This window comes from Tiliqua scincoides, chromosome 6 (genome assembly GCF_035046505.1).
Source record: "Tiliqua scincoides isolate rTilSci1 chromosome 6, rTilSci1.hap2, whole genome shotgun sequence".
Taxonomy (NCBI): Eukaryota; Metazoa; Chordata; class Lepidosauria; order Squamata; family Scincidae; genus Tiliqua; species Tiliqua scincoides.
In genome coordinates, this window is record NC_089826.1 from 7,333,766 (window position 1) to 7,358,622 (window position 24,857).

The window sequence follows — 24,857 nt, forward strand, 5'->3', positions numbered from 1 at the left end:
AGCTTGGCAGGCATAGCTCCAAAGCATGCTTTTCCATGCTCCAAAAAGCCCTTCTGTCCACCCTTAGACTCTTACTGGTGTTTGTTGTGTCACTTCTGGCCTCCCAACCCAGAAGTAACACCAGTTACTTCCAGTGGTACTTTGAGTAGGTGGACACTGTGAAGTGGTACAGCAGAGAAACACTATTAAAGGATTGCTGCCTGAATGGGCCTGTTCTGTCATATATCTGTGGCAAGTAGGAGCAGAGTGGCCAGTTACCAGAGATGCGCTGAGACTCAGATGACTGTGGCTCCAGCACATCCCTGCCAGTTACATGCAAGACTTCTCATACAAATAGCAAAAGGGGACAGCATAGCAGGCCAGGCACCATCTCCTACTAAGAGGAGCATCAGTGCCACTTGAAGTAAGGTGTCTGTAGGTGCAATCCTATCTGCACTTAGCTGGGAGTTAGCCCCATTGACTAGCAGCAACGAGCTGGATCACTGGGATTTTTACAGCAGTCATCCCACTCAGTTGGAAGCCACTGACCAGAAAAACATTGCTTAGGTGACTTCACTCAGGCATAGCTTACAAAATGGATGGCTGCTCCAGAGCCCTCTACTATAATGCAGGGGCCCCAGGACACCTGCAGAATCAGAAGCAGCACCTTCTGGAGCAAGTGAGTCACCACTTCTGACCTGGCAGGTATCCTAACTTTGGAGATCCTGCCATTGGCACAAGATACATCTAGTCAGTGTGTGCTTCTCAGTCAACACCTGCTTTAAGAATTTGGGTAGGGAAGTGAGATGGAAATTAATAACTTAAAAATTTATAGATGGATATGGACATCATGAATGCAAATGCACCCCTCTTTCAGTCAATCCCCTGCACAACCTGATCCTACACATTTCCTGGAAGTGTGTTCAGTGGGCCGACGTCCAAGTAAGTGGACTTACAGCTTTTGGAGTAAATCTAACTCTGTAGGACCTACTTGTGTGTAAACCTACACAATCTTTGTGTCCCTTGAACCCCATCTCTATCAGGACCTGGACATATTTCTTCCCAAGATCCTAGATCTATTCAGGAGTGAAGGGAGCCAGGAAACTATGATGGACTAAATAACATAGATATGAAAGTAATGAGTGCTTTAAGTTGTGCTTTAAGTAGATACTTTCCTGGGTATACACCCCATTGAATACAATGAGACTTCTGAGTAGATATACATGGGTTTGCACTGTTAGGATCCAATCCTATCCAACTTTCCAGCTCCAGTGTAGCCACAATGCAGCTCTGTGGTAAGGGGACACGTTCCCACACCTTGAGGAGGCCCCAGTGACTGCCCCTTCTCCACAGGATGCAGCACACACTCCACTGGTGCAACTGCACCAGCACAGGAAAATTGGAAAGGATTGGGCCCTTAGTTATTACTGAGCATTTTTATCTGGAGAATTATAATCAAGCAGGTGTACAGCCAACCTCTCGACTACAATTCTATATGGCTGCACTCATTGAAGGTGGGAATCAGCATGTACTGGATTGACTTATAGTAAATTGACAATACTTATGCTATGAGGAAATAGTGTCAGGGAACAGAGGAGTGGCTGTCAAGGAAATGGACAAATAAAACAGGGGCTGAAGGAATACTGTAGTTTTATTGCATACATACACACTTGTTTTCAACATCTCTGGTCAAACAGCTCCTGCAAGCTTGCAAAGCATGTACAAAAACCTACACAACAGACAAAAATAGAACAGATGAGAGCATGCCCATGACAAGAAACAATCTCTTTTTAAACCACCTATAACCTCTCCCTTCATTCACACAAGGATGCAAAACCCCACATGTCCCCCTGAATTCCAATGATGTCACGGGTTGATCCCCAGTCCTGACAGGTAATTTGCTGGCTGCACAGTAACAGGCCTGAAGCCTTGGCCAGACCAGGACTGCACAGCATCCTGGGAGCCTCAAGCTGATGCAACATTGGGTGATGTGCATCATGTGACCTCATGTGAGTGTGTGCGTGTGTGGCAGCAACTGCACAGTCAGCATGACTGTGCAGTATTTCCTAAGCACTGATTGGCTGCAGGAAGTATAAATGTCCAGCAGAGGCAAGCGTGTGGGAGAAGCAGAGCATTGTGAGCCTGAGGCTATGTTGGTTGGAGAGTGGATCGTGTACCGTTTGTAGTACTTGGACTTTGTAAATATCTGTACATAAGTAGAGGAGGAGTGTGGTGGAGAACCTCTGCCTCTGAGTCTTCCTTGTCGCCGGGGGTGATAGTGCTTAGGCCTTGAGGTACAGAAGCAACAACAGCTGTGCAGCTGTCTGCCATGCCAAGCTGTTGATGGAGCTCCAGCAGCAGACCGGAGCGGCCTGGGCACAATGCAGCTCGCAACAAATGACAAACACAGAAGACTCAAACCCAGTGTTTAGTGTCCTCCTGTGAAGGAGCTCTTCAGCCGCTGGCCTGCAGCTGGTTTTTCTGGAGGGCCTCATTGAGAAGCAAGTGAGGGACAGCAGGCCAGTGCTGAGAGCTCAAATTAGGAGGACAAGCCTTGGCTACTGCTTTTAGGGGTTACATGGAGAACCAGGAGTTTGTTACACCAGGAGGAAGCCAGTGAATGAGGCTTGCAGGTTTCACATAGGGCCTCTCCTCCCTTTGTGCCATTTTAATTTAAGCACTGACAGTGCCGGCTGAGCCCAATGGTTCCCAAACTGTGAGCCATGGGTCCCTAGGGAGCAGCAGAATCATGGAGAAAAACAACCACCCTATGCAATGTATAGGATTGTAGCCATTATAAGGAGCCATGGCCAATGGCCCAGTAGGTCAAGAGATCTGCCGGTCAAAAAAGTTTGGAAACCACTGCCTTAGCCCTACACTCCCACAAAACAGTGCTCTGTCCTTGTCTTTAGGCCAGTCTGCCATGGGGCAGGCCTGGGTTCGAATCCCCACTCAGCCATCAAGAAGACCAAGGAGGGCCCAATCCTGTCCAACTTGCCAGCACTGATGCAGCCACGCATCCTGCAGTGGTAGGAAGGAAGTTACTGAGTCTCCTCAAGTTGAGGGAAGGTTTGTTCCCTTACCTCAGGGTGCATCAGCACTGGAAAGCTGGACAGGATTGGGGCCAAGTGAGCTTGCGCCAGTCATTCTCTCAGGCTGCAATCCTACACCCTTACCAGGGAGTATCTCCCAGTAATTCAATGGGGCTTACTTCTCTGAGTAGAGATGTTTAGGATTGTGCTCTCACAGCCCAATCCTATCCACACTTCCCAGGGAGTAAGCCCCGTTGAGTCTAATAGGACTTACTTCTGCGTAGACATGCATAGGATTGTGCTCGCACAGCCTAAGGATTGCAGCCTCAGAACCCACTCTTGTGTGTGTCTACTCAGAAGAAAGTCCCATTGTAGTCTATGGGGCTTACTCCCAGGTAAGTGTGGCTAGGGTTCTGGCTTAAGAGCCCCATCCTGTGCATGTCTACTCAGAAGGAAGTCCCATTGCAGTCAGTGGGGCCTACTCCCGGGTAAGCGTGGCGAGGATGGCAGCCTGAGAGCCCGATCCTGTGCGTGCCTGCTCAGAAGGAGGCCCACTGCAGTCAGGGGGCTACTCCCGGGAAAGCGTGGCCAGGACGGCAGCCTGGGCCTGCGGGGGCCTGGCTCTTGCCCGCCCCGCTCGCAGGGGATCGGGCCCGGCCGCAGCCCGAGGGCGCCGACGCGGCTCCTCCCCGCCGGCCGCGGCTGCGCAGCCGGCCGCCCCCAGCCAGGCCCGACGCCCGCGCCCGCCAGCACGGGGCCTCCTCCGCCGCGCATGGCCGGGACGCGCTGGCTGCTGGGCGCGCTGCTCCGGGGCTGCGGCTGCGCCTGCGGGAGCTGCCGCCACACCGGCGCCGCCTGCCTGCCCGCGCGCCCCCCCGGCCCCTCCGGCCGCCGCCTCCTGCTCCTGCTCGGGGCCGCCACGCAGAGGGGCCGCCACGCAGGGCCGCCGCCGCCCGGCCTCGGCGCCCTGCGGGGCTCGCTGCTGGCCGCGCCCGTCCTCGCCGGGAGGCGCTTCAGCCAGGTAGGGGAGGGGCGCCCCTCCCCCCGCAAGGAGCTCCCCCAGGGCACCCCCAAGGACCCTCCACCCGGGAGGGCCCCCCAAGGACCCTTCCCCCCAGGATGACCCCCCCAGGAAGTCCCCTCTCCCCTAGGAGGACCCCCTGGACCCTTCCCCCCAGGGTGCCCCCCCAGGAAGCCCCCTCTCCCCCAGGAGGACCCCCCTGGACCCTTCCCCCCAGGAAGTTCCCTCTCTCCCAGGAGGACCCCCCCTATGGACCCTTCCTCTTCCCCCTAGGAAGTCCCATCTCCCCCCAGGAAGACCCGCCCATGATCCCTTCCTCTTCCCCCAGGATGACCCCCAGGAAGTCCCCTCTCCCCCAGGAGGACCCCCCCATGGACCCTTCCTCTTCCCCCCAGGATGACCCCCCCAAAGAGGACCTCTCTTCCCCCCAGGAGTACCCCACAAGGAGGACCCCTTTCCTCCCTCCCACAAGGAGGACCCTTTCTCCTCCCCAATGAGGACCCCTTTTGAATTAGAAAAGAGCGTTTCTGAGGGACATGTGGAGGAGGGGTCACCTGTCAACTGTGCCCCCCCAGCTTCCTTCCCAGGAACACTACATGGGAATGAGGTCCCTTTATCCTCAGATCAAGTCTGCAGGGTGGGTGGCCCTGAGAGTGGGACTAGCCAGGCCAGGGGTCAACCAGCTGTTTTCATGGCAGAGATGTGGGTGTGGGGGGTCATTTGTCATCTGTGCACCCCTCCTTTCCTCCCAGGAGCAGGTGGGAATGATGCCCTTTTACTCTCAGGTTGTCTGCAAGGCGGGTGACCTTGAGAGTGGGGCCTTGAACTGTCCTGAGACCTTCATTCCTTCATATAAATTCCATCTCTAATATGTTCATTTATGTAAATTTATTTGATTTATTCAAAGTTTAAATGTTAATTTTTTCCCAGCCCCCAACACAGAGTCAGAGGTGATGTGGCCTTCCTCCCAAAAAGTTTGGACACCCCTGCAGTGGAGGATCAGGTGTGCTATTTAAGCACTATAATCCCTGAAATGAACATGTAGGAGATGATTGAGGGCCCAATCCTATCCCATTTTCCAGTGCCAGTGCTGTTGTGTCAGTGGGGTGTGCGCTGCATCCTGTGGTGAGGGGACAGTCACTGGGGTCTTCTTTGTTCCCTTACCCTGGGGCTTCACTGAGGCTACACTGGAGCTGGAAAGTTGGAGAGGATTGGGCCCTCAGTCCCCGCTGGTCTCTGACTTGGCCAGACTGCTAACAAGGACTGTTGTGTAGTTAGAAAGGATTGTGACACCCAGTTCCACATATTTAGCACACAGGTTTCCCAGAGAAATGCTTAGTTATTTCTGTGTTCCTGGTTGGGCAGGAACTTCAGTGCCCAACCAGGACTGTGAGTATCTGCCCATGTTTCAAGTTGCAACAACAGATGTGTTTGGTTACAGTTACTGTATTAACAATGAAACAAAATACTTTTTTCTTTGAAGGAACCCAGTGCACCATTTCCAGATGAGTACCCCCCTCTTTCAGAATATATGCCACCTTCAGCCAAATCGGGCGAGGAAGATGATGTGTATCTTATTCGTGCCCAAGGTCTGCCTTACTCCTGTACTGAGGAAGATGTTCTCAACTTTTTTGCAGGTGACTTCATTTTTTTTTAAACTTTCCTGCAAAGACTGGGAGTGTCTAAAGTCCCAGTCTTAATATTTATCTGGAAGTAAGGCTCAATGAAGTTGGAAGGACTTTTTTTCTGAGTATCTGAGCATCCTTAGGCTCAGTTGTGGATAATTCTACATTTGAACTAAGAGAAATGTTTTTCTATAGGGCAGCACTGACATGAATCACATCCTGAACGGGACTATTGAGCTCTTCTATAGAGAATTTTTTTAAAAATTGTATTATAGCCTATAAGGGTCCAATCCTATGCAACTTTCCAGCACAGGTGCAACCATAATGCAGCCCTGTGGTAAGGAAACAAATGTTCCCATACCTTGAGGAGGCCTCTGTGACTGCATCCCCAACACAGGATGCAGTGCACTCCCCATTGGCACTGGAAAATTGGATAAGATTGGGCTCTAAAATGGCTATTTTGCAGTAAATCATAATTTGTCTAAAGATATTCATTGGCTAAAACATTCAGTGCTCATAATGTTTTAAGAGGTGACATAGACTTATAAATAGCTTAGTGTACCTTAGAAGAGCGTTCTTAAAAGCAATAGTTGTATGGAATACAGGTTTGCCAACAAGCTGAACTCCTAATATTATAACTGGATAAATTAAACAAATCCTTGAAGTTCAGATACAACCTTGGGAATGTTGGCTGGTCAGCTTGATGGACTAATTTAAACCTTGTCCCTTTGTGAGAGGAGGGTTCAGCCAGGATCCCAGTAATGCCCAGATTAGGAAGCTGAGTGGTAAATGTAAGTGATCTGTCCAATTCTCTAAGAGTAGGACATGAAGTAATGAACGTAAATTCAGGAAGGCAAGGTTAAACATCAGAGAAGAACATCCTAATTATAAGAGCAGTTCAGGCATGGAAAATGTACTCAGAGGGGCTGTGGAATTTCATGTCTTGGAGAATTTAAGCAAGGAAGAAGGAATCTGCTGGGGATCCTTTTTTAGACCTTTAGACCTACCTTTGTGTGGTCAGTAAATATCCCACTGCAACAAGGAATCTTGAGTTTTGAGCTAGAAAGGTAGTAGGCAGGGAAGTGACCCTATAGTCACACTGTTAGTGTGACTATAGTGTGACCCTATAGTCAGTACCTCTTAGGTACTTAGAGCACCTCAAAAGTGCAGAGTTACGGCAGCTATGTACCACTTCCTCTGAAGGAGAGCTGGGATTTATCACACTGCCCACATTAGGGAGGAACAATCACTGTGACAAGTGAATTTGTAGGCCCTGGCCCAAAGCGTGACATATGAACTCTTCAGTTTCTGCTTTGATATCTTGTTGGCATCCTTCAGTCTTGGAAGACTATGGTATCGCACTCTGAATAGTGTTCTGGAACAGAGTGTCTTCTCCAGTGTGCGAAGCCTGAGTAAAGTAGATATGGAGGATAGACTGTTACCCATGCAGCAAATCCCCCCTCTCCATGTTGCTGAAATGGTCCAATGGAAAGGCAGAAGCCAATATGGTTGGTTCCATATCTACCCTGTTGAATAGAATGAAAAGTGTTCATTAAATAAGAACAGCCCCACTGGATCAGGCCATAGGCCCATCTAGTCCAGCTTCCTGTATCTCACAGTGGCCCACCAGGGAGCTCTCAAGACAACAAGAGACCTGCATCCTGGTGCACTCCCTTGCATCTGACATTGTGACATAGCCCATTTATAAAATCAGGAAGTTGCACATGCACATCATGTACATACAGGAAGTTGCACATACACATCATGTAACCCATGATGGATTTTTCCTCCAGAAATTAGACCTTTCAGAAAACATGGATCTTGAGGAAGGATTTTAAAGAAATAAGAGAGGAGATGTCAAACACATGTCCAATCTATCAGCCAGAAATCTTTCCCTGGCTACAAATTGACTGCATGACTTTTGGTGAGTGCTCTCACTCAGTTTCAGCCCTGCATCTGCAGTAAAAGAATAATAGTACTGAGCTATCTTATAGGGTTGATCTAAGGATGAATTAGTTTGTGGGAAGTGCTTTTGATACTGTACACTAAAAGTGCTATATAACGCTAATTATTATCATTCTTAATTGTAAGGATAGTGCCAACTTTTATACAGATATTACAGTCCTATCCAAATTTCCAGTGCTGGTGCAGTTGTAACAGTGGGGTGTGCGCTGTATCCTGTGGTGGAGGGGCAGACACTGGGGCCTTCTTAAGAACATGTCTTCCCTTACCACAGGGCTTCATTGTGGCTACACCAGAGCTGGAAAGTTGGATAGGATTGGGCCCATAGGCATTTAGGAATTGCTTTGAAGCCTGGGACCGGATTGCAATGTATGATGACTCAGTCTTTGAGATGTTCATTTCCTGTCACAAGACAATACACATGATTGTACATTACAAACCATGTGTTTTTTTATGTTAATTCTTGCATAGAGGTACCTTTTGCTTGCCAATAGAGGGTGTGCCGTGCTTGACCAGAAGGTTGACTTGGGAAGTCTTCGCCTCCTTGAGCTGATTTATGTTGCTTCAATAAAACGTTACGAAACATCAAAGTGACTTCTTGGGGGTGAACCAGAATGATGGAAAAGGAAAATAGCCGCTCTCTCTTTATCGCCTCTCTTTCAACATTCTAGGCAGCAAGATTCGAAATGGTGTGAATGGCATACACTTCCTTTTAAACCGAGATGGCAAACGCAGAGGAGATGCTTTGGTTGAATTGGAGTCTGAACAAGATGTGCAGAACGCCTTAGAGAAGCACCGACGGTATCTTGGCCAGCGGTATGTGGAAGGTATGTTATATTCAGAGCATTCCCTCTGTTTCTGGGGTCCTCGGCCCTGTACTGATAAGATTATGGACAAAGTGAGACCATCCCCAAAGCCATGAAGTTTTTGGGTACTTGCTGAACTCCAGAAGTTTGCAGCATTCAGAACTTTTAAAAATCCAAAAGTGGGTGAATAAGCCCACAACTCTTTGCTTCCTGAAGAGTCCAAGAGTTAAAAGGAGATTTCAAGTGAGACGTCACTATATGGCAGTGATTTTCAAACTTTTTTCATCTCATGGCACACTGACAAGGTGCTTGAATTGCCAACACACACCATCAGCATTTTGACAATTGACAAGGCACACCATGCTGCTTTTGGGGGGCTCAAATCCCCCAATGGCCATACGAATAAATGACCCTCCCCAAACTTCTGAGGCACACCTGTGGACCATCCGTGGCATATCAGTGTGCCATGGCCCAGTGGTTGAAAATGGCTGCTATATGGTGAAAGATATCCTTTCAGCCCTGAAAGCTGGGGCGGGGGTGGGGGGGGAAGAAGTAGCATTAAAAAATTTACAGGGAATAGTATAAAGGAAGATAACTTTTCAAAAAGATAAAGCAGTTCACTATTTAATCATGTCTATGTAGTTCTCCCGTGATTGGGGTGCGCTTCGTATTTCTGGCATCATTAGTTCTTTGGTTAGCTGGTTTGTGCATCAGTATTCACTGTGCGCATGTGTACATGGCAACTGAATGGGCTTAACGCAGGTATCAGGACAGGCTGATCCTTTATGAAGGTTTTTGATGGAATAGATTAGTTCACCTCTAAGTACTGTGAACAAGTACTGCTTGTTCATTATAATCTCAGTTTAAATGAGACTCATCTTTGCTGTTACAGATTAAAACAGGCACTTTTCCTTCCCACTCTGAATTTTACTTTCTTGCATTTGAGATGGGTTTCATTTAAACAGGCATGAAGTATGATCTCTTCCTTGATTCTCCTTAGCCCATTTTTCATGTATAGTGTTTATATTATGTATCGATCTACCTCCTGCCAATAATGCCCCATTGTGTGACACACACACTTCTCATACGTGCACCACATTTTTTCCCCCCAGAGATAGTCTTACAACTGGGCAAGAAGCACACAGAGGCTTATATGATGTTGGTTTGTTCATAACCTTAACTTAAGGTGGTTCATTGTGATGTCTTCCAAAAATCTCCTGTGTTGAAGTTATGTTTAAGTGAATGAAGCAGGAGTATCTCACTTTTTTTGCAGTTTTTGAAATACATAATGAGGATGTTGATGCCATCATGAAGAGCCTGCAGTCTAGTTCAACATCTGTCACCAATGACGGCGTAGTACGACTGAGAGGCCTTCCTTATAGTTGCACTGAAATGGATATTTCGGAGTTCTTCTCAGGTGACTATGATGGAGTGATGATTTAGTGACTGCAGGATGAATTAGCCTTTCTGGGCATCAAGTGAAATAAAATATCACTTTGGGGATTTGTGGGAGGATTTTGTCAAAGAATGAAGCACTTTCAGGTATGGTTGGAAACTTTTAGTCAGGTCCTTTTAAAACAAATGTTAAAAAATATTGAGGTATTATAACATAATGTAATCAAAAGCAAATTTAAGAAGTTGAAAAGGTTTAAAGAATAGTGGAAATTGAAACTGTCCTCCAGACAGGAAGCATCAGGAAACGTTAATCTTACCTATACTTTGTTGGCACTGTATAAATAAACATCATTAAGAATATTGGCCTTTGAAGAGAAGAAAAGATCATTTGATCACATTAACTGGGTAACAGAATAATTAAGAAAATAGAATTGCACTCTTTTTGAACAAGCAATTCAGAGTGCCATTTGGTCCTGCAGAGGTATGATAGAATTAAGTGGATATATTGATAAACTAAGGGTGCAATCCTAACCCCTTATGTCAGTGCTTTCCAGCACTGACATAAGGGCAATGCAGCTCCGAGGCAAGGGAACAAACATATCCTTACTTTGAAGAGGCCTCAGTGACTGACACACAACTGCAGGATGCAACACACGTCCCCTTGGCACTGCTATGCCGGTGCTAGAAAGCACTGACATAAGGGGTTAGGATTGTGCCCTGAACCACCTGGCATGCAACCTTTCCCATATGTTCTATCTAATCTTGTTCAGTGTGCATTGTGATTGAAAGTCTACAAAGCAGTTCAAAATGTAAGAATTTTTTTAACCAGAGTTGGTTAAACTGGGAACAGGGCTATGGGAGAGGGTTTGGTTTCAACCATGTTTAACCCTTGTGAGCATACTTCAACTCTGGCTCTGAAAATGACATTTGGGCATTTATTAATTTTGTTGGGTGATTACACTAAAATGTTGAACCACTGTACTTAAGTAACTTGAAAGGTGTCATGTGATTATGGAAGATATGCATGAATTCTGTTTCTCTTGCTGCAGAGGGCAAAATGTGCCTTGTTACCCCAAAATTATATCTCTGTGCTATTGAAATCCTGTCTCTTACAGGTTTAAATATAGTAGACATAACATTTGTCATGGATCAGAGAGGAAGAAGGAAAACAGGAGAAGCATTTGTGCAGTTTGCTACACCTGAAATGGCTAACCAAGCCTTGTTGAAGCATAAAGAGGAAATTGGGAACCGGTATGTGTCGGGTGGCTATATTGTTGTTGCAGTTATTTTTAAAACATGCTGTCTTAAGTGTTTAAAAAATGTAGCCTTTTTTTGAAGCATATGGAAGTCAGGTGGATTTATGCTTATTTACTCTGTGCCTTCTGCTCCCTAAAATTGATGCTAGGTTCTCGGGGAGAGGGATGCTCAAACTTGTAAAGGAAAGGACATACAGAGAAAGAGAGGCTATTGCCACATTTCAGCCTTTCATGAGTACAAATGTCTATATGCATATAGACATTTTTATGTGAATGACTAGGTATATGTTTTTTAAAAGTCAGCACAGACTTGTAAATTATACAGATTGAGTGTACTGCTTACAAGCATTAAGTGTGAAATATTCACTCACTCACTCACTCACTCACTCACTCACTCACTCACTCACTCACTCACTCACTCACATTTTTATGCTTCCTTCCCTCCAAGGCGCTCAGGATAGTGTACATAGTTCCTCTCCCCTTTTGTCCCCACAACAACGCTGTGAGGTAGGTTAGGCTGAGAGAGAATGACTGGCCCAAGGTCACCCCGAAAGCTCAATGCACTGATGTGCAAACTTGCATACACTGTGCACAGAATGTATGGGAACGGAATCTAATACGTGAATAGGGTTTCTATCTGCATGTTCTGAACTTTGTTCAAGTAAAGCTGGGAGACCGTACTTCAAATTTTGCTTCAGTTGTGGGTTCAAGATGGTTCCCGTCTCCAATTCTCTATTTTTCCTGAATGGGAATAATACTGGCCTACCTTATAGAGTTGTTGAGAAAATGAAATGCAAGGAAGACACTGTGGCTCAGCTTGGACATCATACAAAACCTTAGTTTGAGATTCCAAACATACCATAGGCAAACCTTGGCTGCTTTAATTTTTCTCAGCATTCTGCTTCATAAATTAACTCTGACTTACATGATATAGCATCTTCTGAAGGAGGAAGAGCAATGGCACAAAGTATGGTTGATCATACCATGGTTCATACCATGTTATACCATGGTTCATACCATGGTTATCTGCCATCATGGTTTACAAATATACTGTAGATCATGGCTTCTAATTCTGGTCTGCTGATCAATTATATATTACACCAAACCATAGTTTAACCATGGTTCCACTTGAATTGAGTCTTTGTAAATACTAAAGTGTTGTTTTGATACATGCTAATACTTATCTAACCCTTTTAACTTCAAAACAAAACAGATACATAGAAATTTTTCCAAGTCAGAGGAGTGAAATTCGAACACACAATGGCTTTTTCCGGGGTAAGAAGATGATGGGTTATCCTCCTGTGAAACAAGATGTTGAATCAGTTTTTGAAGAAAGTGAGTTAAGTGATGCCTTAAGACCTGCTGCAGTTTATGAGAGTGATAAAGAAAATGGTGAGTTGATACAATGTGTACCTTCTGAAGAATCTTTGTTTTATCTTGAGAAGGTGCCAAGCATGTTAGTGAGACAGACAAATCTTGGCACACATATATAGTTTGCAAATGCTAATTTTGACTTTTCCACTCGGCAGATGTTTTTAAGCCTCGGGAGGTATCGGAATCTGGGAGTTTCTCCTCACTTCACTTTGTTCACTTGAGGGGTCTGCCTTTTCAAGCAACTGCCCAAGACATTATAAATGTACGTAGGGTAAGGTGTTTTCAATATTCTGAATAAGTTTACCAGGAAAGTCTCTTTTTTTTTTCTTCTAAGCTTCATAATGGGAATTTTAACCTTTGTTATCAGGCATTGGATGACATGATTAGACATCTGCTGAGTTTACTGGTTTTGTAAACAGTTCACTGACCCCTTCTGCATTTCTCTCCCAAGTGTTGCTACACAATTCCTCCCTCCCAATAAGCTTCTCTCTGAAGAACTGCTGTGCTTGAGAGTGTAACTGCAGGTGTCTGTCCCAGTGTTAAAGCTTGGAGAGCCCAAGGACAGGGAATGCTACACTTCAGTATAGATATTGAAGGCCCCAGGGATTGCCTTTCTGGAATCTTTACTTAAGACGCAGTCCTTTGCAAGTCATTTCATCAGGTTCTTCCTTTGCTGTTTTTGTTTTGATTTTCTGAATATCTAGCCTGACAGAGGGCTCAACAAAGGGATGAACTTAATGCTTGATATTTGTAGAGTGCTTGCCAGGTATGCAGAAAGCTTCACAGGTAAGGATTATCTCAGGATAATGCAACAACCATATCAACTGTATTGTACTTATCTAGCAGGGGACGGGGTGGTTGCCCAAGGCCTCCTGAGGAACTCCTGAGGTGTCAGAGGCGAGAGTCAAATCAGGGAAGTCCTGGCTGGCAGCTCTTTCTCTGACTCCTTACGCTACATGAATTATTAGTTAAAATTCAGAAGCTTCCTGTTCGTGATTTTATGTCACTTTGATTGGTTCCTAGAACGTGGCTTTTCAACTCTCCTGTCACTCTCGCACAGTACTTTTTAGTTCTCTTTACTCACTTGTGACTTGGTAGGTCGGGGTGTCTATTTTTATTTTGCTAAAAATGCATAAAAACCCAAAACACTCCCTTTTTGGTGTTTAAGATATTTTCTGGAAATTAAAAAAAGATTTCTTTTCCATTTAGAAATAATGCTGTGGCTGTATCTGCTGAGTATACAGTATACTGCTGACATACAGTATAGGAGTACTGTACATACCTACCTAGTACATTTTAAAACAATTATAATTTATAATTATAATTTATTGAAATGCAGCCTTGGAAGAAAAACACATAATGCCACAATTTGATATTTTAAGCCAGAAATTTTGGAAAAAATATCAACCCCCCCCCCCCCAGAAATAACACACCCTTATTGATAGGTGTCGGAAGATGATAATTTGAAGAACCTCTTTAGTTCCTCATGCCCAAAATTTGAGCCTGTGTTGCTCTTAACAGCAATCCCCCCACCTCATGTGGAAATCTGCTTCTAAACTGAGAAGACTTTCAAAAGCAGTTTCTGATGTTGTACTTTGGGCTACTCTTTACAGAAAAAAAGCCAGCAATTCTACCAGACTTGCTTGAAGTAGTTTCAGCCTCGATCCGTGAAACGTGCCTGGCTTTTTATGTAACAGATTCATTGGCTTATGACACTGTCCCAGGCTGCAGTTGAGATATTTTTAACTCATCGTTCATACTTAAATTCCTCATTGGTACTTACAATGTTCTCAGCCAGTAATTCCTCAGCTCCTGCTGGTGCTCTTGTTTCAGATTTGGTGAGCCAATAGTCATGTAAGCAATTCAATCTCACTTTCTGCCCCTTTTTTTAGTTCTTTGCTCCCCTGAAGCCAGTGAGGATCACTATGGAATATAATTCAAATGGGAAAGCAACGGGAGAGGCAGATGTGCACTTTGAGACACATGAGGATGCAGTTGCAGCCATGGCCAAAAACAGGTCCCACGTGCGTAAGTAAGCTTGTACATTCTTTCAGCGTGTATGATTTCTGAAGGCAGCCAAGCAGTGCTAAATCATGGTAGGAGTTCTTCTGAGAAGGCATATTTCTCCTTATGAACTCTGAGGGTTTGCAGTGGCAGGCTCCTCTGTGTGTAGCCACTCATCTCAGAGGAGAGCTTATGATTTCGATAGCCAGAAGAGCAGTCGTGGATCCCAATATCCAGAATGCTCTCTCTATGTGCTCCTAGCCTGTTTGGTTTTGAAATGGAAGGTGTGAACATGCTCTCTCTTAGTTGCACCTACAAACTTAAGACTGTGTTTTGGAAATAAACATCTGACTAGACAGTGCCTACATTCAGCTCACCTCTAGTAATTATCTTTGTCTTTTGAGCCGATTAAATTCTTACATTTTTCTGAGATCTCATCTATAATTGCAGCCTCTGCTCTTGACTAGAGGGAGAGCCCTTCATCATGACAAGGCACATTAGGGTACATCCTTTAATCCCCAAGGCCATTGTGTAATCATGTCTTGTTCTTTAGTAAGTGAGAAAGTAACATCACATTCTTCTGTCCACAGAACATAGATACATTGAATTATTCCTGAATTCAACAGCAAGCAGGAAGAATGGCTGCCTGTGACAGTGGCATTATTCCCAAAGTTTAGGTGAGTGCTGTTAATCTGAGTCCTATTTTACCCTAATGGGTGAAGCATCAGATCAGTCAAAGGGGAACACACTTAAATGAACAGGGGCACCAGGATATTAGTTAATTATGGCACAACTCCCAAGACACTGAATAAAACTGATAGCACCATCAAAATGTAGTTTAAACAGGAGTATTGTACACACCCTACTCCACTGAACTTAACAGGACTTGCTTCAGCCTAGAACACATAGGAGTGTGCTATCTGTCCCTGACCTCATGCTATGCCCCCATATGGTCAGGGACAGTTCCTTCGACAACTCCCAAGCAGGAACTAAAGAGGCACACAGACAGATAATCTCTACAGCTGCACTGGGCTTTGGAGTCTCTGAAGCCCTGTGCAGCCATAGAAACAAGTTCCCATCTGTTTCCCCCCCCCCCACCTCTGAGCAGGGGAAGAGGGAGAGTAGGTGCTTCTTTAGTTCTCAGGGGAGCAAGGTGCTTGGGTGCTTCAGCAATCCAGCGCTCCAGTGACCAACCCCAGACTTCCTCTCCATTGCTTGAGGCCTAGAGGCTATTTTGGTCCTAGACAGGCGAGGCACTTATCATTTATTTATTTATTTATTTATTTATTTATTTATTTATTAACAGTATTTATATACCGCTTTTCAACTAAAAGTTCACAAAGTGGTTTACAGAGAAAAATCAAATAACTAAATGGCTCCCTGTCCCAAAAAGGCTCACAATCTAAAAAGATGCAAATGGATACCAGCAGACAGCCACTAGAACAGACAGTGCTGGGGTGAGGTGGGCCAGTTACTCTCCCCCTGCTAAAAAAAGGAGCACCCACTTGAAAAAGTGTCTCTTACCCAATTAGCAGGGGTTTGGCACTTGAGTGCCAAAACTAAAGTATTTCTTCACACAGTGCACAATTAATCTGCAGAATCCGCTGCCACATGATATGGTGATGGCCACTTGCTTAGGTGACTTTAAAAGGATTAGACAAGAGAACTAGTCCCTCTGTAGTCTCTCTTGAGTCGTCCTTTCTGGAGTGGAAAGGCAGGATATAAATTCTATTACTACTTCTACTACTACTACTAACTGTTAATCATAATGGCTGCATGCTGCTTCTGAATATCAGACTCTGGACAAAGGCAGAACAAGGGTATGTCTTCATCTCCTGCTCATGGGCTTCCTGGAGGCAGGTGGTTGGTCACTGTGGGAACTGGGTTGCTGGACAAGATAGACTTTGGGTCTGATCCAGCAGGGCTGTTGGAAGCCCCAGCAATATTTTCCGTTATTTGTGAAACTAGAGAGGGATCTGTCAGGTAGGCAGTTGCACTGTGCTCACCACTGGAGATGCTGGATACCACTATATAATGCCAATGTGATTTATAACATCTGATTTATAGAGACCAGCTTCAGGAAGCCAGCTAAATGTTTAGATGTGTGCATGGTGCTTTGTGCATTACTGGATATGTGGGGAGCTTTTTGCTCAGGCTTTTTTGTTCATCAGCTTCATCCTCAAACTAACGAACCTGTAAACCACTCACTTGACTTGTGTGCACATATTAAGGTGAGTGTGAGTGGAGTAGACCTCCTTCAATTCAGTTCTACAATCTGTAGAAGTTATATGCATAAAAACAAACATGCACATTTTGCATGTCCGGCTAATCACGGGAGGAATTGTTTGGGCCCCTGAGGCTTCGCCCTCTGACCACAATGGAAGTGTTTTTGAGCTTTCCTTGAAAGCTGAGGATTTTACTAGAACTTGTCTACTATCTTTTAAGCCTATTGGCAGGCATAAGGACTAGAGCACTGCTAAATTATTGCTGGGTGTTACATATTTCCAAACCACGCTGTGCAGAGCCCTTGCAGAAAACCTGGAATGCTTATATTGTAGCATGTCTGGAAGCTCAAGAAACAGAAGAAATTGTATGCTTATTTGTTAACTGAACACTCTTTCTTTCTCCCTCTCCCTCTAGGATAAATCAAGATGCATTTCATTTGCACACTTTCCTAGAGCTGGAGTACAGGGATTCCTGTAACTAGCAAGGAAGTATTCTAAAGGACTTTTTTTTTTCTGAATTGCCTTTTAAGAAAATCCAGCAGCTGTACCCGATACCCCAAACTGTTTGTGCAGGATCTCTTATGTAAAACCAAAATTAAAAGTTAAGCTCTCCGTATGTGACCTTTTTGCCACAATGTGTGTTCTGGTAGAATGGGAGTCATGCTGTAATGTAAAGGTGTTGCACAGACTGTCACCCTGTTGCTGACTGATGCAAATGTAATGCTGCCATTTAATCAGTTGGAAGTAGGCTGCTGTTTTAGATCCTCAGGTTAAAGTGGGAGCCCTGGTTGTTATCAATACTTACACAGCTGTTAAGTGATGTTAGACTGAGGAGGAAGGCAAGGGGATTTACCTTCGAGAAGTGGCGCTGGGGAGCCCCACCCAGCGGAGCAAGGTCAGACTTTTGACCAGGGAGATGTGTGTACGTGAGAGAGAAGGTACTGCATACCGGCTGGATATAAAGTACTTTAGAAAAGCTGCTGATTCTCCAGAACATTTTAAAAATCTGCTTAAAACCTGAGCTATACAAACAGAGTAGGTCTTGTGAAAACATGTTAGCTCTCAAGTTTCTCTCCAAAGAGGCTGTTTTGATGTAGTGGTACTTCCAAACAAGCAATTCCTGATCTGAAAACAGTTTTGGAAAAAGTGGTATTTTCCAGAAGAGAACCGTACCAAATCCAAGTGATCTTTATCCCCTGACTGGTTTGAATCTACATTTAGCTTGAGCTGGGTTCTGCCAAGGCTTTGAAAAGAACGTACATCAGAGTATGAATGTTGTGAGCATAGTACATAGGCAGTCAAGTTTCGGGTGGCTCTGAAATGTGCTTGTGGCTGACACTGTGACATTTTGCTCTTGAAATGTCAGTAGCCAAGGACTTGGCATAAACAAGCTTGGGTAAGGGGGGCCTCCTCAGACTGGAGCTGAAGTTTGCCAGGCAGTCTTGGCCCATCTCTGCTCTCCTTGTAAATCTGTATTCTGTGCTGTCTTGTAAAAGCAGTCTGTTAGCTGACAGAAATTGCCCATTCTGTGGTGTTCTTGTAAGTAGCAGGAGTTAATGTGCTCCATTGGTGAAGCTGTCACCAGCACCCAAAGCCAACTGCTTCTGTTTTGCAAGAAGTAGATGTTAAGCTTTGCTTTATTTGTTTATCCTGTCTGATCACCATCGTCAAACTTATTACTCCTAATAAATGAGAGGTTTTTTCTTAATGCAAGACAGTTTGCATCAGGATATCTGATCCTGTTTTAACAAACATTTCAATGCAAAGTTCACTGACCACAAGTCATTTAAGGACCACACTTTTATTCCAGTAGGTATATAAACCACTTTTAAAAGGTGTGGGTTCATTTTTGGGAACAGTAACAGTTGTGTCTCTGGGGTTCCTGCCTCCTGTGTCTTTCACAGCTGTCTTTCACAAAATTTCACAGTGGAAATTTTCACAGGTGCTGCTGCTTGCTTTACTCTGTCTGGGAAGGCACCGCCTCAGAGTTGCAAACCTCAGCAGCCCAGCACTCTTGTGTTTCCTACAGTTGTGGTATGTATTAAAAAACAGAAATATTCAAAGGGTGTGTGCTTTTAACTTACTAAGCTCCTTAAAAAAAACAACTGTTGTCTAAAGGCAAAACAGGAAATTGTGCTGCGAATTAAACATGTTGGCTTGAATAATAAAGTGCCTTATTGAGTGTATAGTTCATGGTCACTGGCATACGACAGGGTCCTTATAAGCTAAAGATCTAGTTCTCCCAGATACGATGGGGAACCATTGGCTAGACCAGTGGTTCCCAAGCTGTGAGGCATGGCTTGCAGGAACCAGCAAGAGGAGCTGCTGAATCCTTGCAAAAACCTGCCACCCTATACAGTGTATAGGATTGTAGCCCTAATGGGGAGCCACAGTCAATGGCCCAGTAGCTCAAGGGACCTGCCCATCAAAAGTTTGGGAACCACTGGGCTAGACTAGAATTCAGAATGGAGGCTCACATGATTACATGCTCCTCTGAACAAACTTAACACTACACATAGAAAACTAGCACATCAAAATGGCCAAGTGCAACCTAGCTTTCTTGCTAACATGCTAAAGTTCTATGTGGAGGGATAAAGGATCATGAGCACTCCCCTTGCTTCTTAAAATGATAGTCTAGGTTGGTTTCCACCTCAGATTATGTTTGAGAAGCAGACTGTGATGTATTAGGCCAGCTAGCTCATTCCCCGAGAGCTTTTCTCTTTCTGTCTGTGCTTGTCATTACAATTTGCTTGTAATGATTTTTCTTTTCAGTCTTACTAGAAAGTGAAAAGGACCGAATGGTAGAATGTTGCACGCGCGCGCACGCACACACACACAATGCATTGTTGGCATCCTTCAGTCTCGGAAGACTATGGTGTCACGCTCTGAATGGTGGTTCTGGAACAGTGTCCTCTCCAGTGCGCGAAGCCTGGGTAAAGTAGGTATGGAGGATAGGCTGTTTCCCAGGCAGCAGATCCCCCCTCTCCATGTCGCTGAAATGGTCCAATGGAAAGGCAGAGGCCAATACGGTTGGTTCCAGCGGCATCGCAGGAGTTGCCAGAACGTGACTCTGTTCAGCCACGAACTGCCTCAGAGACTCCGGCTCTGGATTTTGCCTCAAGGTTGACTCCTGAAGCCTTTTCCATAACTGGATGTAGCCACAAGGCAGTGGAGGTTTGGGATCAGAGTTTTCCTTCTCTCAGATGAGCTGCCTTCCCAGGCTGACGAGTCCCATCTACACACATAGAATGCTATTTATTCTCTGTAAATTTTTAATATGCCAATAAAGGTACTGAAGTGTGTGCGGTAGAATGTTGTAGGGGACTAGTATTGCAATCAGAAGATGGCAAGATCATGTTAGATTTCTGAAGGGGGTATATGCTGTATAGTTCCCACCTTTCAGATGTTTCCACCAGATGTTTTCTACAGTTACTTAGTGTTTCTTGCTTGTGTGGGATCAAGTCGTCAGTTTCTGCATATACCAGCAGTTTTTAGCTGGCTTATAGTGTGATGTATAGTCATTCTTATAGAGAAGAGCCATAGATCAGTGGTGGAGCACACATTTGCCCTGCAGAAGATGCATGTTCACTCTCTAGCACCATCTCAAGGTAAGGCTGGGAAAGGCGTTTCTCGGTAAGAAACCCTGGAGTGCTGTTCCCAGGTATTGGAGAAATACTACCCCAAATGGGAAAAGAAATTTCCTCTAGACCCCAATCCCTCGTTCCCTTTAAAATATTTTAACTTTAGTATTTAGTAGTAGATAGTTTAGTATTTAGTCACAGCATGCTCAAACTATTAAATAATATAAGCAGCTGCTGGGCTTGGACTAGGCCATGTTGGCAGTGCTACTTGTTGCTTTCCTTTCATCAGTCACTTTTGTGGCTTCTGGCTAGAAAACACTGGTCTAATTTAGATTTCAGCACCTGCCATCAAACGTACAAGTCTTAAATCTGACCTATGATAATCACATATCATTAAGTAGCATGTTCTTGCAGCACCTTTTTGGTGGTGTAGTTTACTGTGTACTTTAATGAAACACACCCACTCTGAGCCTAGTGCAGTTGCAAGAGTGGTGTGGTTACCAACCAGCCCGTAATGCATTTGCTTCCTGGCAGCACCTATGGCTGCTTTACCGTAGTGATAAATTGTGCTGCAATGGCCCTGGGTCCTAAAAGCTTATTCACAGCATGCAAGCATTTCTAAAAGATAGCTTGCTCCACCCTTACTCATCTTTCTCTGCAGTATACAGGTACAGGACAGCTCGGGATATATCCAATAATGTCTGTCATACAATACTGCTAATAGTAGCCTTGACTATTTGTGCTGTATGAACCTCACACATATCCTAGTATCCTCACTCCTACAAATAGGTTAGGCCAGTGGTTCCCAAACTGTGGGTTGGGACCCACTAATGGGTCATGACCAGATTTTTGGTGGGTTGCCAAAGGATGATGGAAAGATCAGATAACATTGCCTCAAGCCTGGTAAACCTAGATTGGTCCAGATAGGAGGTCTGATAGGAGGCAGGAAGTCTGGTCTAGAGGGTAGAGCCTCCATTAGCCCGAAGATAACATCAGAGGGTCGCAAGTTCGAGGACACTTGCAGCTCCCTGAAGGGCTGAGAATGGCGAGACCTTGAAGCAGCTGACAAAGCCGAGTTGAGTGATTCCACCTGCTCTTGGTGTGAGCAAGAAGCGTCTTGGCTGCCCTCCATGTGAGAGATGGAGCTGCTTGTCAGCCTGCGTGGGAGAACTGGAGGCCAGAAGTGAGACCAAACCAAGAAGATCCATCTGAAATGTTGTTGGTTCTTGAAAGAGAAAACCTCTATGATTGTAAAAATCCCCTTGAAGGATTTAGAAATGCCTGCCTATGTAAAACCGCCTTGAATAAAGTCAGAGGAGTAATCCAATGACCAGAAAGGTGGTATATAAATAGTTATTATTATAGTGTTTTAAAAAGTGGGTCCCTATGCTAAAACATTTGGGATCCACTGGTTCAGATGGATGAGTTGACATGAAGTAATTCCCTCATTAAGAAAGCCACTAGTGTTCTGTTCTAGGCCAAAAATGTTGAGATTACTTGTTGAGGACTTTTCAAAAATTTAATAGGGCATATCTGAAATCAAATCCTTAACACACACTAAGCCAGCATGGCTACTTCTACCTGTTCAATACACGTTCAGTATCCCACTAATGTTCAAAGTGAAAAAGAACCAATGCCTTTCACCTGTTCAACCACCTGTTTAATGCAACTGATTAATGTTTAAGCAATGTAATTTTGCTAAGAGATGTTAGGTGCATACTACAGGATTCCTAATCTCAGTAGTAGCTGGCTGAACTTCCATTAAGTCATTTTGGCACTATTTCAGGGGAGAGAAGTGGGGGCAAGGATTTCTCTTGTGACTGGTGCTCCTGAACTTGTTCACAAATTGCCTAGTGAGGGGTGCACAGCAGGGGGCAATGGTCACAGCTGATGCCAGTCTAGTCAGGGTACTAACAACCAAAGCAGAGGGTGAACGGTGCTAAAAAGACCTCTTTAAGTGGGGTAAACTAGTAACATTGAAAATAAGACCACTCTCATAGTGCCCTTATAAAAGTCTACAGTATGGCCACAGTTCAACTGTAGTGTTCTGATTGTCACATCCCATGAAAAATATTGCAGAGCTGGAAAAGATGGGCAACTAATGATGAGAATGGCTGAAGCCAGCATTCCCTCTAAATTGCACCGGTGGGGAGCAAGAATCTGACCCCCACACAGCACTCCAGAGCTTAGCTGACAAGGATATCATTGCTAAGTGCACTGGAGCTGCCCTCATCCAGCTCTGTGCAATCACTAATTTTGGCAGGGAACATAGGCTTAAAAGAAAGTTGAAAGCATTTATGGCTTGCTACAATTCAGGGGGTGGGAGTGGACTGACAAAATTAAGCATGGTAGGGAAAGGGTGACGAGAAGTTTTTCTCTTACAATACTAGAAGCATCCACTCAAACTTGATTGGTGGGGGGTTCAGTATAGACACAAGAAGGTACTTCACACTAATCCTGTTGTAAACTACCTTGATAGTCCCTTTGGGAACAGAAGGTACTGTACAAATGCTTTAATTAAAATGATTCTCTACACAGTACAAATATACATCAGTTATCTGCCAATCCAAATACATTCTATGGTCTTGGTGATTTCGTTTCCAGTACAAGCAGTCCTCTTTCCATAAACCACACCATTTACAAAAATAACTAATGTCCAAGGGAATCAAAGGGTTTTAGAACAAAATTTCAGCCACCACAGTAAGAGATATTGCCGCCACTTAGCCTGTCCATTGCCTTTCACGGCATATTCTATCTGTAACACACTGTCTTCCTAGAATTCAGATTTTAACAGCCTAACTTTACGTAACACATGTATTGCTTACACAAACCTATCGGGCCATTCATGTCTACAGCCTTAATAGGTAGATACAGTGGAACCTCCATATCCATGGGTCATATCTAACCATCCATGGACACAGAGTCCACCGAAGACTCCCTGCAGTTACATAGCTGGAGCCTCCAGGGGGCCCTCTTGGGTCACAACCAGGCCGGTGACCCATTCTTTTGGCCTCCACAGGCCTCAGAATGGCCTGCAGAAGCCTCTGGAAGGCAATTTGCAGTTTGCTTCCAAAAACCGTAAGTGGCTTCTAGAGGCTTCTGCGGACCATTCTGAAGCCTGTGGAGGCCAATAGAGAGAGTTGCCAGGCTAGTGTAACACAGGAGAGGCCTCAGGAGGCTCCAGGTAAGTAATTGTGAGAGCTTCCAAAGTGGATGCCAGCATCTGCAGGATTCTATAGGCAGGGAGAGGGGTCTGGAACCAAACCCCCATGGATAGGAAGGCCCACTGTATATTTTCATTTATCACCTCAATATTCAAGCTCTTGTCTACTGGGACAAGGCATTTGCCTGCAATTCCTACCCTTACTGACAATCTACAAAAGCAAATGCCAGAGAGCTGCATGAAGAGGTTGGCAAAAGCCATGACAAGCCTTCTTGTCTAAACTTGTAGTAGAACCGGCCAACAGTGCAGAAAGAGAATCAACAACAAAGTTCAGTGCAGTTTGTTTCATGCACAATACATCTTTCACAGACCTCAGAGAGGTCAGTAAACCTAGCTTTCATTTAAGCAGCATGTATAGAGCAGGGTGTCCCCACAGTCAAAATGAGGGGCAAAAATAAATCTATTTGCATCATTTTCCTCTTCGACTGGGCACAAATCACGTTTGTTTTCATGCACCACTTAATTTAATCTCAGGGTCTCTCGATGGGCTGATTCCAGTGCTGTGTTTCTTGCAGGCACAATCCAGTTCTTTAGCATATAAATGTGGGCAAGTGGTGTGATGTTCATTGGTTACAGTCACCTCTGAGTCCTTGAGAAAGCTGTACGGCTCAGTGTCACAGCTCGCACTACAAATTGTACAGCTTAATGGGCAGGGCTGATGCACACAGCTCATTCTTTGGTGGTCAGATGGCTGGTTCTGTGTCCCTGACCTAAAAAATTGACCCCTGCAGGAGCCATTGATAACTGATGATTGAATATGCCTCTCAAGTTAACTAACGCAGAACCAATTCACAAACTATCACCTGCCTGTAAAAGCCAACATGTCAAGTCTTAAAGAACAGTACTCACTTCTAACAGAGACATTTAAGACATGAGCAAGGAAGTCCACAATCTAGACAGCAAATAAAAACTCTTCAAAGAATGGTTTGCCCAGGACCCTTACACATGTACAGCTCCGATCGACTGTCAGTGTGATGACAGAATGCCCCTCAGTGATCACTCTCTGATCCTGCAAGAGGAGGCAAAGACATTTTCTTAAAAAGTCTTCAAAGGTCTCCGGAGATGTTCAGAGGCAACAGCATTTCATAGATGCTACCAGCTGGTGCAAATAAGCCACCTCGGGCAGAACCGCTACCAATCACCAGTGGAGTCCTAGGAGGGGCTTCCAGAATATTGCTGTATCAAGTGCTTGTGACACAGGTTGCAGACACATTCCGGGTTGATGCTAGAGGGAAGGGGTAGTTCGTTTTCTGAACAGTCCGCACAGAAGACTCCACCACAATTCTTGCAGATGTTCTGAATGGGAGAGAGGAGGAGGAGGAAAGTTACAAGGAATCTGAGCTCAGCCAGTTACAAATACTTATTTTGCACTGG

The 24,857-nt window shown here is 44.9% G+C and overlaps 2 protein-coding genes across 7 annotated transcripts in view; one reads left to right on the forward strand and one right to left on the reverse strand.

The window, feature by feature from the left end:
* Positions 1-3,746: 3,746 nt before the first annotated feature.
* GRSF1 (G-rich RNA sequence binding factor 1) lies at positions 3,747-18,848 on the forward strand. 2 transcript variants are annotated; one of them, XM_066631776.1, is made up of 10 exons: positions 3,747-4,032; positions 5,516-5,669; positions 8,291-8,446; positions 9,699-9,842; positions 10,936-11,071; positions 12,290-12,468; positions 12,606-12,721; positions 14,343-14,478; positions 15,045-15,131; positions 17,095-18,848. In XM_066631776.1, exons 1-9 carry the CDS (start codon positions 3,784-3,786, stop codon positions 15,104-15,106), a joined length of 1,332 nt encoding a protein of 443 aa, XP_066487873.1. In that variant the 5' UTR covers positions 3,747-3,783; the 3' UTR covers positions 15,107-15,131; positions 17,095-18,848. The 2 variants fall into 2 exon arrangements, with proteins under 2 accessions (XP_066487873.1, XP_066487874.1); XM_066631777.1 differs by having other exon boundaries at positions 12,606-12,712.
* A 4,542-nt stretch (positions 18,849-23,390) lies between these two features.
* RUFY3 (RUN and FYVE domain containing 3) overlaps positions 23,391-24,857 on the reverse strand; it is a 52,961-nt gene continuing 51,494 nt past the window's right edge. For all 5 annotated transcript variants that reach the window (XM_066631822.1, XM_066631821.1, XM_066631819.1 and 2 more), the window contains one exon: positions 23,391-24,779. In XM_066631822.1, the coding sequence (XP_066487919.1) occupies positions 24,636-24,779 (144 nt within the window). In that variant the 3' untranslated portion in view covers positions 23,391-24,635. The remainder of the gene's footprint in view (positions 24,780-24,857) is intronic.